This window comes from Mercenaria mercenaria, chromosome 7 (genome assembly GCF_021730395.1).
Source record: "Mercenaria mercenaria strain notata chromosome 7, MADL_Memer_1, whole genome shotgun sequence".
In the NCBI taxonomy this organism is placed as follows: Eukaryota; Metazoa; Mollusca; class Bivalvia; order Venerida; family Veneridae; genus Mercenaria; species Mercenaria mercenaria.
The window spans coordinates 25,534,690-25,550,079 of NC_069367.1; the positions used below are offsets into that span (position 1 = coordinate 25,534,690).

The 15,390-nt window shown below is 35.8% G+C and overlaps 1 protein-coding gene across 3 annotated transcripts in view; it reads right to left on the reverse strand.

The window, feature by feature from the left end:
• Positions 1 to 7,879: 7,879 nt before the first annotated feature.
• LOC123554707 (tumor necrosis factor ligand superfamily member 6-like) overlaps positions 7,880 to 15,390 on the reverse strand; it is a 62,637-nt gene continuing 55,126 nt past the window's right edge. The window contains exons 1-4 of one of the 3 annotated variants that reach the window (XM_053547845.1): positions 10,084 to 10,362; positions 9,927 to 9,963; positions 9,316 to 9,414; positions 7,880 to 8,333 (exon numbers count right to left, since the gene is read on the reverse strand). In XM_053547845.1, coding sequence (XP_053403820.1) covers positions 7,909 to 8,333; positions 9,316 to 9,414; positions 9,927 to 9,963; positions 10,084 to 10,311 — 789 coding nt within the window. In that variant the 5' untranslated portion in view covers positions 10,312 to 10,362 and the 3' untranslated portion in view covers positions 7,880 to 7,908. Of the gene's footprint in view, positions 8,334 to 9,315; positions 9,415 to 9,926; positions 9,964 to 10,083; positions 10,363 to 15,390 lie in introns of those variants that run through there. The other 2 variants (XM_053547846.1, XM_053547847.1) reach the window with 2 other exon arrangements.

Here is a 15,390-nt window from a genome sequence, read left to right on the forward strand (position 1 = left end):
AGATTGACAGACGATGGTAAAGCTGTTGACGCAGAACGACAGCCGATGGACAGTCGGACTCTGTATCTTCTATCTTTGCTAGGAGTTCGTCCTAAATAAGTTCAGGTGCACTAATATCGGCTATATATTGCAAAAAACACAAGAGTTAACTAACTTGGTTATGTACGGTGCCCCTAAAGTGACATGTTACACACTTTTTTCCACTTAAGTAATGTGAGACTTTTTTTATTTCGTTTAAACGAAATCATTTCGTTTAAACGAAATCATTTCGTTTTAACGAAATAACTACGGAAGCTTATTAGGGCCTCCACTTACCTAAAAGTTTCGCGTCAAGTCAACTTGTGTCTTTTCGTTTAGAACAAAAACATCTGATGGAGGCGTGATAATTAATACTTTATACGTAAATGTTTTTTTATCATTACGCATACTTTTTTATCGAATTGCGTGAAATATTTGTCAATGCGATTAACTTCTACACGTCTAACTAGATCTTTCAGCGAAGTCGTCAAGAAACATAACAAGAAGATAAATGTATTTGGTATTTCAACATAATTTACTCGACTTGTTACATCTTTTTCTCGATAACGTTTACCTTAAGGCGATATAATTATGCATGTCACGTGATATTTAAACACGTCAGGTTCAAAATTGCCTATATTGGTTTTGTCTGCACAGTGATGGTTTCATTATGTCTACACAAGAAATATTCTAGGGAGACATATTGTTTTTCCCCGAGTTGTCTGTCTGTCCGTCTGTCTGTCCCGACGTGCCCACATGTAAATTTGGGGTTAGCGTTTCTGTTGAATTTGACATTCTGAGGTTGTGGTCATTCTGGGGTAAAATTGGTATTGTGGGGTTAAAAAATAGTATTGTGGGGTTAAAAGGATCAAAGGAAGATAATAGGTAATATAAGGGATTACCCCACAAATCCTGTAAGTTCGTCCGTCTGTCCTTCACAAAAAGGATTTTCAAATTACTTGGCACAAATAGTCACAGTAACAAATCATGGAGGCTGGGGGAGACATGTGTTTTTGTTATAAAAACCCTTCTTGTTTGTGAGTTGATTTTAACTAAACATGCACGTAACTTTTACCACCAAAAGATCTTGGTTCCTTTCTTGAACCAGGCATATCCCATGATTGACTCCAGAGTTATATCCCCTAAAAGGGCAAAACTTGTCTAATTTGTGGTCTTGTCTGCACAGAGTTATTGTTTCATTTATGATTTTATTTTTCAGCTATATTTCAATATGAACATGTGAAATTTCATAATAACACAACAACACTTCCCCCTCTTCCACCCCCCCCCCACATCACAACCCCCTCCCCACACTGAGGTGACCCCCTCCCCCCTTAAAAAAATCTATTGTTCAGCTATATTTTCAGTATAAACATGTGAAAATGTGAAATTTCAAAACAACAGTTCCCCGCATCCCGACACCCTGCACCCCCTCCACCAGGGTGACATCCCTCCCTCAGTTATTTTTTGTTTTTATTTTCCAGCCCTATTTCAGTATGAACATGTGAAATTTCAAAAGAGCACTTCCACACGCCCCCGCCCCCTCCCCACCTCCCTCCCATTCAGTTATATATGATTGTCCTTTTAAGCTCGACTAAATATATCAAACACTATCAAAGCTTTGATACTAGCTAGATCAATGTAATTTTGTATGTGAATAGATGGCAATATTGAAATTATGCACAATACTTTGTTAAAATTCATGTTGCTATGGCAACAGAAATAGTCAAAATATAGTTTTCCCATATGGATCATTTGATAACAAAAATTATAGTGGCTAGATTAATGTAATTTGGTATGTGAATACATGGAAATATGGAGATTACTATAGGTTTACCATCCATCTGTCTGTCTGTCCATCCGTCCGTGAGTCAGTTCTTCCGTATCTCCTCTGAAACTACTGAATGAATTTTGATGAAACTTTGCCACAACGATCTCCCAGTGCCTTAGTTGGCCCTAACTGAGAATGAGGTCACTAGGTCAAATGTCATGGTCACGGTGACCTTCAACTTAAATTTTTCTCACAATGTTTTTCTCGAAAATCACGATGTATATTTTTTTCAATTAAATATTTGTCGAAAATAGAAAAACATCGAGCATATTGAGAAAAGTTAAGTCGAAAAGTGAAAAACATCGAGCATATCGAGAAAAGTTAAGTTGAAAAGAGAAAAACATAGAGCATATCGAGAAAGGTTAAGTTGCATTACCTCTATACTTTTAATCTTTGTCAATAAATTTTATTGACATGTGTAAAACATTTTATCTAGGCGAGTAAAGACAAGTCGACTTAGCACAAAACATCTCACCAACTGTAGGCCCTTATAAGCTTCCGTAAATAACTATTTCGTTTAAACGAAATCATTTCGTTAAAACGAAATAACTATTTCGTTTAAACGAAATCATTTCGTTTTAACGAAATAAGTTTAAACGAAATCATTTCGTTTTAACGAAATAGCATTTCGTAAAAACGAAATCATTTCGTTTTAACGAAATAACTATTTCGTTTAAACGAAATCATTTCGAACAGTCGAGCTAAAAAGCTCTGAATTGAAGTTTATGTCTGATATTCATTAAGGTAGTTTTGCAAATTGGGATCAAAATTCTTTTTATAATGTAGAAATTTATTGAACGCAGATTTATCAAAACTTCACAATTTACTTAAAAAAGGTAAAGTTTCTTGTTTAATATGGGAGGTCGACGGAAGTCCTAACCTGGAATGGATGGATCAACGTATTTCCAGGCGTCATATTTACCTCAAAAGCATCTAGTCTAGGTCGACACCGCTAGTAAAAGTATCAATTATGGTAAATCACCCAGCACTGAACACTAGCTGGTTATCGTACTTCTGTGAGATATTATTCCTATAAATATTCTGACCAAGCTTGGTGAATATTGATAAAAAATGTTAGTGTTCGAGAGTGGAAACTCTTCGTGGCTGCCACTCTAATCCAGCCCGCTTTCGATGGCGTATAAAAATACATATAAGATTCCCAATTCATGGACTCTTCCAGTTATCAGCATTTATAATACTGTATGATATTTTATTTCGGGGTGTTTTGTGATTCTTATCATAAATAAAACATTAATAAAATCTGTAAAAATACGACCATGCAAAATAAAAGCACACTCAGTAATAATGAGTCTGTTCATGAGAGTTAATGAAAAGTCCAACACTTTTCGTGCCCCTTGCACCACTTTAAGGATATAGGATCGTTTTCTTCTAACGTTAAGAATCTTTTCTTACTCTGTGAGCCTGGAGAACTAGTTTCTAAGACAAGTAAGAGATTTAGCTTTTAAAAACTATTTTGCAGCTTAAATGAAACGCAAAAAGAAATGCTTCAAAATGGGAAAATATTTGAATCTAAGAGATTTATTTAGAAACAAATGTTAAAAACTGACGATGTTTTTATATTTTCAGTTCTTTTTGTTTTAATTTTTACATTTTCTGGGAAATATAAAATGCTATGTTGAAAACTTTTAGTTCTGTCTTAGCTTATCATTATAAATTATATATATTAGTCAAAAATATATCAGAACCTAACCTGATCCACTTTCAAGTATTTGATAATATAGAGGGACTCGATGTGGGGAAAATCAGATAAGGCGAGCATGAAACATTAACAATGGGGTAAATAGTAACAACTTGATATGGATAAAACCTGACAATTGTACATTAGTTGAGGGACAGCAAAACATCAATATTTGTTCAGTCAATACACGATCAGTGAAAACTAGAATACTCTTCATGAGTGACTTCATTCTTACAAATGAATTCAACATTTGTGCCATAATTGAAACATGCCTCGGTAGGCCCGGTGAGGGAGGACGTTGCGATCATTCACAAGGTAGCCATACAAGTGAATATTGTCACATCAAGCGGAGAAACGAATTTTCCCAGCTTGAATATATAGATTGCAATGTAGTTACAGGCGAACACACCATACGGCTTGCCATTATATACAGCCCACCCCCATCCCATCCAAAGAAAACGGTTTGAACACAAACATTTTCCTAGAGCAAGAATTGCCCTATTTCTTAACTAACTATGCTTCAGTTGACAAGGCCACCACCTTCCGTCTTGATTTACTGCAAAATAGTGACACAAAAATGTTAACAGGCAGTCTAGATGCATGTGGGCATGCGTCAAAATGTACTAGACACATGTTGCTGGGTATACGTTGGATGTAGTGATAACCAGAGATAATGATAACACGATTTCGAACATAGAGGTCATAGATCCTGGACTGAATCTAATGGAAAGGTGTCACGTGATCATTTTGCTGTGATATTCGACGCTAAAGCTCCCAAACCAAACCCAGTACGAAAATATTCCTTTTCATCGATATTGATTCATTCCGAGAAGATATACATGTACGAAGAATGGATTTCTTTAACACTGAATGTATTCCATCTGATTTTGAATAATTTATGGAGGAATATTCAAATCAGTTAATTTCTATAGCAGACAATCTCGTCCATTTGACTACCAAGACTGTTGTGTTAATACCTTCATGTCCTTGGTATACCGAGCAACCCCACGAAGCGATACATCAGAAACGACAATTGGATCGCAAATGGTGTAAAGTAAACTGACAGTCGATCACCAAATTTATCAAACACAGTATGCTGACATGAATAAGGTGCTAAAACAAGCTCGTGTTGAATATTTTCTTATTTTCTTAAGGATATAGTAAGTCTTTTTACGCTGTCGTACTTTGTTTCATGTTTTGATCTGCTTATCTTTAATTTAAAACGCTATGTATCTGATTATCATTATGTAATTTTCATATTACCATTTTTTCTTATTGAACATTATATGAATGTTTTTATGTAAAGCACTTTCGAGCGTATGTTTATATGAAGGGTGCTATATAAATGTGGTATATACAGTACAATCCCTGCAGAGCAACACCCTTAGGGAGATACAAATATTAATCTCTGCTGACAGGTTGTTGCTATATAGCGGTTAAATTGAAAGTAAATTTCAGCTATGGGAAATATTGATCATGTTGTTGTGAAGAGGTTTTTGCTGTAAAGAGGACCGCTCTGGAGAGGTTGCACTGTATTATTATTAATAATAATGATGATAGTAATTATAGTCACTAGATTATATTATGGTATTTGTTATATGTATAAATGTTGAGTTCTGCTCAATCTGGGGCTAGAGGGCATGGGCGGTAGAATGCATTCGCACAACCGTCCACGAACAGGCTCAATCAAATCGAGCCTGCAACATTTTTATTTATGTCGTATTTCTTGACTAACCTATGGTTTCCCAGTTGATCTATTTTATAAGGCATTCCCAATAAATAGTTGTTTTTATGATTTACATAACAAATATCTTTTTATATCTATATCAATCAGTTAAATATATTTTACATTAACAGAGAAAAATATCTATTGAAAAATAATATTCTGACACATCAACAGCTATTACATTTTCCAGTAAGAAATGTAGTTTTTTGTTGATTTTTATTTTCATTATTATATTGTTTGAATAAAACTGATTATGACAAGTCTAAAGCTGTCGTCGCGCGGAATGTCTACCCTTTCATTAATCCGATGACAAGAATACCAAATACAAAGCGAAGTAAAAGTTTTAGATTTAGTACATGTGTTGCAAGTGCATTAGTCTTCATAGATATGTCTTCGCTAAATTATTTTCAAAATTTTAGGCTTTCCTCTATGGTTTGATAGATAAATAGGATTTGGTTATAGAGTACCCTCTGTTGGTTGGTTGGTTGGGTTTAACGTCGCACCGACACATTTTTGGTCATATGGCGACTTTCCAGCTTTGATGGTGGAGGAAGACCCCAGGTGCCCCTCCTTGCATTATTTCATCACGAGCAGGCACCTGGGTAGAACCACCGACCTTCCGTAAGCCAGATGGATGGCTTCCTCACATGAAGAATTCAACGCCCTGAGTGAGGCTCGAACCCACATCGATGAGGGACAAGAAATTTGAAGTCAGCGACCTTAACCACTCGGCCACGGAGGCCTCTACCCTCTGTTGGGATGTCGCCAAGCTTAGCAATATATCTAATATAATTAAATATTTTGATGTTTATATATATTATTTAATATTTTGATGTTTATTCATTAGTGCATGACAAAATAAATATCCTTGTCGAAAAGGTTCATATTTAAAAGGGTTATATTAGCGTAATAAACAGCAAGTTTTCTTCTGTCAGTGACGTGATGAAAATTGAAAACGGATTGATTTTTGTAATTGTTGCTGTTTGCCTGAGCTGTGGTATGTTTTACTTTGTATCTATATTACAATACTCTTAAGAGTGTTCCTTTTGTTTGGTTTTACATCACAATGACACAATTACGTGTCCTATGGCGACTATCCAGCTTTTCATAGTACAATAAGAACCAGCTTTTCATAGTGCAATAAGAACCACATTGCTCCTACAAGCATAATCATAACAGGCATGGGCGGGAATCTGGGCTGAACCACAAACCTTCCACAGTGCAGTTTGATCGATAATTATGCTAGATAAAATATTATTTTATGAAAAGCTATATTGCATCCTAACAAACTGTCTAACACATTAAATTTCTTGAATTGTCGCAGGATGAAATAAATGTGCAGTCAGTAAGGGGCTCGAACTCGGGAACCCAAGTGCTCTAACGACTGAGCTAACCGACTGCCTGTCACCAGCTTTCCCCTAAAATGACCAAGCTCGTACTACTACATTCACCCCACAATGTAGCCCCAAAATGTACAAAGTATCACAAGCATACCACGGACGAACGTTAGGCGCAAAATTTCGCAGGACGACAAAAAGTACAGTCAGTCTGGGGCTCGAAATTAGAAACCTTCGCTTACAAGGCGAGTACTCAACCGACTGAGCTAACCGGCTGCCTGGATCTAATTCTACCATAACGTGAAAAATTCGTATCGCAACATATCAAGCTTACTTGAGTGATTGTAACGGATAATTCCATATAATCGGTAAAAATTGTACAAACGTCAGCAGCTGAAAATGCATGTTCATTTAACGAGTGACTAATACTTTTGAATATTGTAATAACTGCACTAAAATATCACATTTCAAAAAGCGCAGATCGTTTTACCCATGCAAAAACGCAAAATTGTCAGCGTAAGGACAAAGTTGCATACTTTCCTATCCATATTAATAAATTTGTTGAACGCATAAAAAAAACAAACAAAGTAAACATTATGTTAATTGCATATATACCCTAATAATATATAGTTTCTAGTGGTGGATTACATATTAATGCTTTTGCTTGCTGCTGTTGCCAATAATTTGGTAAGTCATTTCCTTTTTGGTGCATATCATAAAAGTATCTTCAATAGTTTTACCTGAAGTATGATTGCGTTTAGCAATGCCGTAGCTTTTTTTAAAAAAAAACACCGATCATAAAGATTTTGTAAAAATATTTGTGGAAACAAATGGAAAATGGCCATGCTACGCAAAATGATTTACCTTAGTCTTTGATACTAAAGGATTTAAGAGCCGTAAAGGAACCATCTGGGTAACCATCGTGTCGAGACGCGTAATGGCATATCTGTAGAAACAAAAATAGACAAAAAGTTGTACTTTATGACGTTAAACTCAATTTTAGTATGTATGAGTGGTAATAGATCTACCAGGTAGCAGCAGTGATAATTATTTTGAGGTAATTATGCAGATAACAAATGTGATAGAAAAAAAACTACCTCTAAGAAGATACAAGACCCTTACTTTTCCTCTTTATTTTATGTCAATTTGGGATAATTGTTCAAAATGACAGAAGGACGTATACTCTGAAATAGGTCTAGCTATGTCTGGAAGCTCCGTGAAAAGTATCCATTTTGTATAGAATATATGGGGAGTAAGATTTAACATGAAGAATTGATTTAGTCAAAAACATAATGTATCACTTAAAATCTAAAAGGCTGAACACACTGAAGTAATTATTGTGTTTGTCAGAAATAATATTTTGAGGATGAGAAGTAGACACATACAGTCGATCCCCGTCCTCGAGGTGGAACACAGCGCCAAGGACGCTTGTACTTTCAGAAACATCTGACGCCATTTCACACTGGGATTTTGCATCTTCAAGTATTACTCCCTCCGCCCCTTTGTTTCTGATTAAATGCACGTAATGTCTAAAGATGCTGTCTAAAGTTTCATCTGTATCATTCGCTTCCGCAATTCTTGTTTTCAATTGTGACGATATGTAATAATGACCAGTCTTTTCTACATATATTGTTCCATCATCTTTTGAATGCCTCAACCCTGAATTTGCATAAGACGGTGGGTCAGTATTCCATAGTAACTTTGATGACATCCCCACTGAAACTGAAAGAAACATTTATCTAATATAGACCTATATTTGAAAAATATAATTGAATAGGAGCCTCCGTGGCCGAGTGGTTAAGTTCGCAAAATGCAGCCCAATGCGCAATAACCCGAATAATATAACAAACCTGATTTAATATGCATTGCATCAATAATGGACAAATGGTAGGCTAAGGTGTGTTGCACATTTCATTTTTTCCTGAACAGAAAGGGGCCTCCGTAGCCGAGTGGTTAAGGTCGCTGACTTCAAATCACTTGCCCCTCATCGATGTGGGTTCGAGCCTCACTCGGGGCGTTGAATTCTTCATGTGAGGAAGGTCGGTGGTTCTACCCAGGTGCCCGCTCGTGATAAAATAATGTACGGAGGGGTACCTGGGGTATTCTTCCAGCATCAAAGCTGAAATGTCACCATATGACCTAAAATTATGTCGGTGCGACGTAAAACCCAGCCAAAAAAAAGAAGACAAGAATAAATAACAATAATATATTGAAGTTTATAAAGCCTACGCGAATAACGTATCTTTGAATGACAAAGAACAGTGCTTTTATTCCGGACAAAATATAATGCAATTATTCATGACAAAGAACAGTGCAGTTATTTATTCCTTGTTATAACATAGCTATCAGCAAATATTTAGAAATATAAGCATATAGAATATGTTAAATAAATAGTAGCATTAACTTAAACAGGCTCTTAAATGTTAGTTATAAAACATGGTGTTAGTCAAGTTGCAGTTATGTGTGATGATGATATACAACGGCCGTTTAGAGATTAAGTAAAATGAAGTACATCACTGAAACCGGTATACACCATTCTTAATGTATGCCCTAAAATTGTTAGTATATATTTACAAGATATGCTTATACTTTGTCCGCAATCAAGAATTTAGAAATCAATCTGCAAATGAAGAAAAACTAAATCATTATAGTGCTCTACATCAGAATCACATAAAAAAGTGACAAGATCTTCTAAGTAACATACCTGGCTTTTTATCTTCTGAAATATCCACAAGATGTGCCTTTGGTTGCTTCTTGTTGGTTGCCTCGCATTTATAATTCGTCAGGTTCAGTGAACTCATTTCTGGCGATAAGGAAAAAAGAAATGTCTATTAGAATTTCCAGTCATATGGTGATTTATGTAATATGTTTGAAGGAGATTTTCGAAAACACCGTGTGATTCTCCTAAAATCATTGTCAGACTTTCACATTACAGCCAGTAATATCATTGGCAATGTATTATCGTGAAGTGGTGCTGGTTGATATTTTTAACTGATTAAGAAAACAATCAGTCATTTACAAATTTCAGAGGGTTTATGATGCATTTGATGTATTTATAGAATACCAGACGGGATCATCAGCATTATTTTCTTTACGCTGATGTTGGTTGTCAACTGGCGATATAATCTTACGTTTTATCTTTTGCCAGAATATGAGTTCAAAGATGAATAGTGTGTTAGTTATATAGCACACAACCGATTAATAAATTACTTGTGATTTAAAGTAGAAAAAAAATAAAGCAATAAAGTATCACACGTCTATACTAATTAGATATCAGACAAATTAAGACATAATTATATAAATCTTTACACTAACCAGGATTTGCGTCACTATTATATTTTTCCATGACAACCTGAAATTAGAAGTGAATACATGTCGTTAATACCTAGAATCTGGATGCATGTAAAGTTCAGCGATTTAAAAGTAACATTTCATCTTAGATCTAGAATCTATAGGCGTAGTGTCAAATTACCTTTGTAGAAAGTTTGTCAAACACATCACTCCAAGTCCCACAGCAAATGTTTGAATTTTTCTTCTTACTGAGCTTCTTTTTAAGTCTACCAGGACATTGTTTGTTTGCCTCTTCATCATCTGCCAAAGTGAATCTGTGCAATGGCAGACACATCTGTTGCTGCCTAGGGCTCATAATGTCCTCTCGTAGCACCCTCCAGTATCCAACTAGTGTCAACAGGGCAACCATTTCGCCGATGGTTGTAGAAATCAATATGAACAGAAAACATCTTTTTACCTGAAATTTACAAATCATACTACTATAATTTTAACATTAATCATATAGAGCGTGGCGCACTTCACCCACCAAACACGTGAGGCACTGTTAGCCATATATAGATGTAGTAATTAGGAATATTTTGTAGTTTTATAAAACAATAACTTTGATATATAAAGCTAGATTCTATTGTACATATAACAAGAGCTGTCTCCATAGGATGACACATGCCCCCGATGGCACTTTGAATTAATAGTTATGGCCGATGTTAGAGTTTAGGACCTTTGACCTACGGACGTGGGTCTTGTGCGCGACACGTCGTCTTACTGTGGTACACATTCATGCCCAATAATTTTAAAATCCATGCATGAATGACAAAGATATGGACCGGACACGCCCATCAATGCACTATCATGAAATATGACCTTTAACGTCTAAGTGTGACCTTGACCTTTGAGCTACGGACCTGGGTCTTGCGCGCGACACGTCGTCTTACTGTGGTACACATTCATGCCCAATAATTTTAAAATCCATGCATGAATGACAAAGATATGGACCGGACACGCCCATCAATGCACTATCATAAAATATGACCTTTAACGTCTAAGTGTGACCTTGACCTTTGAGCTACGGACTGGGTCTTGCGCGCGACACGTCGTCTTACTGTGGTACACATTCATGCTAAGTTATTTGAAAATCCATCCATGGATGACAAAGATATGGACCGGACACGAATGCACTATCATGAAAAATGACCTTTAACGTCTAAGTGTGACCTTGACCTTTGAGCTACGGACCTGGGTCTTGCACGCGACACGTAGTCTTACTGTGGTACACATTCATGCCAAGTTATTTGAAAATCCATCCATCGATGACAAAGATATGGACCGGACACGAATGCACTGTCATGAAAAATGACTTTTAACGTCAAAGTGTGACCTTGACCTTTGAGCTACGGACATGGGTCTTGCGCGCGACACGTCGTCTTACTGTGGTACACATTCATGCCAAGTTATTTGAAAATCCATCCATCGATGACAAAGATATGGACCGGACACGAAAATTGCGGACAGACCGACAGACTGACAGACCGACATACAGACGGTTCAAAAACTAAATGCCTCCCTTCGGGGGCATAAAAATCTGTGTGCTCAAACAGAAGTGAAAAGGGGTTTTAATTAGCGTAAATTGCTATTAGACAAAGTGTTTTTGACTATCATGTTCAAGCATTGTTTAAAGGCAAAATAATAAATAAGTGTATAATAGTAGCAATTATAAGCCCAAATCTTCTCAGATTATTGATAAAAATCTGTGCCCTTTGACTTGAAGGACAATCTACTGACCGCAGACAATCATCATTTGATGTCTGACAACTACAACTTGAAACGTTTTGTCAGCTATTAATAAGGAACTGCTTTAGTGTCAATGTCAAAGCGATCTTAACCTTTGATCTACTCACTACAAAACAATAAGAGGTCATCTGCTGACCACAAGCAATCATTCTGTGAAGTGTGAGTACTTAAGGGGCTATCATATTCAGTTATTGTGCGGTAACAGTGACTTCGACCTTTTGCCTACTGAATCCAAAAACATAGACAAACATCTGCAAAATTTAATAATAGGCCCAAGCCTTACATAGTTTTAAGTCTGGAGGTCACTGGTATCTTGACGTCTGATACATACTGTCCCCAAAAAACCGTAGGGATTGTTTACTGACTAAAGGCATTAATCTGGTGAAGTTTGATAACTGTAAGCTTTAGCCCTAACCACTTACTGAGCGAAGACCTTTTTCAAGTCTTAAAGTCACTGAAACCTTGACCTTTGAACTACTGGCCCTAAACTCAATAAAGGTCTCATCTTTTCTTGTAACAAATCGCTATGACTTTAAAGAAGTAAGTCCAAGGTTACCCAAGTAACACTGCTATAAATTATTTCGAAATCAGATCAACGTTTTCAGAGCTGTTTATTTTTCACAAGTAGCTATAGCTATATAAAGATTCATAGCCGACCTCCATGACCACCACGTCTTTGAAACAAGTCTACATGTCTTGGAGAAATTAGGTAGAGGGTAAATCAAAGTAACTGTTACTGTAAACTTATTTTGAAATTGCAGTTGCTGTTTCTGAGAAGAAGGACCTTTTGGTTGACATGCCAACCAGAATTCTGCATAGATGATCTATATTTGAATCAAGACATAATGGAAAAACCCAAAGAACATTTCTGTATAGTTTCACGGACTTTGGCAAAGTGGTTCAGTAAAAGATTGACGGCGAATGGATGATGGGTGGACGGATAGGCATCTAACGACCATAATACGACCATAAAACACAACAAAAACGACTTTGTGCATAGGTGAGCAAAACTGGCTTTCAATGTAATATGAGTGTGCGTTAGTTTGTGGTTAACACCTGGCCGAACAATAAAGTTCTGTTCTAAAAACGAGAGAAATATAAAAACTGATACAGGAAATCGCTAGATAATAAAGATTTAATTTCAATCAGTCTAAATATTTTAAGAAGATTTTCTCGTTTTCATTTCAGTCATATGTAGATTGGCCACAAGATTAATCGTTAGAGTGAAAGCAACTCTCATGCTTTCAAAACTGTTAATACTATTAAGGGAAGTATTAAACAAAGATATCAGAAGAGGCTTAAGGGCTGTGACCAGTCTATGACATATGCACTAGTATTACGTGTAGGATATAGCTATATGTGAATGATGTGACAATTTGTATGTAGATTTTCACAAGTAACTTAATGCAAAAGAGCACATACTTCTAAAATATATTACCTAAAGTATTACTGGTGTATTTAGTTTTAACTAATGACAGATAAATTTAATTTTCTGACACAATGAAGTCACTGGAAAAAACAATGAGTTTATTATGACATAAACATTTGTCATCTCTGATAAAAAAACCTACTGGTACTAGCCAACAAATTTTGAAAGAGAATACATGACATTGTATATTTTAACTTGAATTAGACAGATAGATAAGTTTATTTCTGTGTATAATGTACATATTCATGGCAAATACGAATACAGTGTTTTAATGCAAAACATTGTAATCTGATAAGATTGTAACGCAAATCAACTTACGTATTATACAAACACTTTTTAAGTAAATGGATGATATATATACAGTGCATTTGTCGCGTACGCTCTTCCTGATTGATAATGTTTTAAATATATATTATGTTCACTTGTTCTTTACCTTAAACACATGTACACACTTTCATCAATATAGGTCCAGGTAGATATATATGATAGCTGGAGTCTGTAACAACTGAAAGATTCATGCTGGCATGCGAATATTTGGCTTGAAAAATGACAGAACATGAAATGAATGTTACCGTGAAAAACTCTGCCGCATTGTTTACCTTCAATTATACCCCTCTTCAGTTTATGTAAAGTGAATGGGTGCTGGATTTACTTTTGGATACTGGACTGTCTATAAATATTTTTTAAGATATAGCATTATCAATGACCAAACAAATGAACCGAATGTCTATAGTTTTGGTGTGTTGGCGCGATTGAAGTGCGACAACACTCCAGAACGCCAAGTAAGGGCGCCGATACGAAAAATAGTGTATTTGGTGTCTCGTTTATTTAAGAAATAATATATCTCATACAGTGATTTGTCGTTGAATAAATCATTGTTTAGAGTTCAGATGCGAAGGAATTATATAATAATAAGCATCTGAACGACAAACAATGATTTATTCAAGAGCAAGTCACGTTACCAAGGATTTTTAAGTACATCCTTGACGACATTAATTAAATATTTGCCCTTTTTCAATCGGTTTCTTTTCCAGCGCGCCGCTTAGCCGTTGTGACGCCATGAAGTAATAACTGTGACGTCAGAACAGTGATTTGTTGTATAATAATTCACTGTTTTCTGCCTTCTTTGTTTAATAGGAAAATGAGTCGGATCGTGTTAGAATATATAACTAATGGCACCCTCCAATGCGTCAACAGCGCCAGAACGAATAATTAGTAAGGTATTTACAGGGGCTCGCTTTGTGAATGGAGAGTGAATGGAGAAAAGTATTTGTTACTGTAGCACGTTAATCTGTGGTATATGTACCTATAAATTATGAATGAACGTTTTATATGACTAATATTTATGTGTATTCTTTATTGAAATATTTAGAGAGAACTCAAAGTTAATAACATTGATTGCAAATAAATTTAAAGCTCTCTTCTTTTTTTATTCTTTCTCTCTGAGGCTAAATCATGTTCAAATATATATGTTTCCATTGTCAATAAATCTTGGGTTTCGTATCTTTTAAGCCTGCCAAATCTGTTTGAACAAAGTCAAATCGTTTCTGTATCTGATATCTTTTTAACATAATGGACGGTATCTTGCAAACTTTAAGCTAATGACGTAAATTAATACATAAGATAATGATTTTGGTCAAGGTCAGTATATAAGTACCTTATGTTGTTCGTTGCGCAGTAACCGAAATAATATGAGCCGCACCATGAGAAAACCGACATAGTGGCTTTGCGACCAGCATAGATCTTGACCAGCCTGCGCATCGGCGCAGTCTGGTCAGGAGCCATGCTGTTCGCTTTCAAAGCGTATTGCAATTAGAGAAACCGTTGGCGAAAAGCATGGATCCTGACCAGACTGCACGGGTGCGCAGGCTGGTCTAGATCCATGCTGGTCGCAAAGCCACTATGTTGGTTTTCTCATGGTGCGGCTCATATTATTTCAGTAACTGCGCAATGAACAGCATAAGCTCATATATTAAACCTGATTATGTGCATCTATAAAAATTAAATAATGACTTCTACTGCATTTCATCGTTATATTATTACAATGTCATTATTTACATTGCTCGTTTGTTTTGCAATGTAAGTGTGCTTCAATATCCTGTCTAAACAATTCAGCTGGTTTGCGGAAAGTATGTCTTTCGATCAAAACCCCCGTTTATAAATAACATTGGTAATCAGTAGTAATGCACAAACAGATAAAGTAAGACTGCACAATCCCATTCAAGTCTTAATTCAAACTTAATATAAGGAAAATAATGATTTTTTACGAAT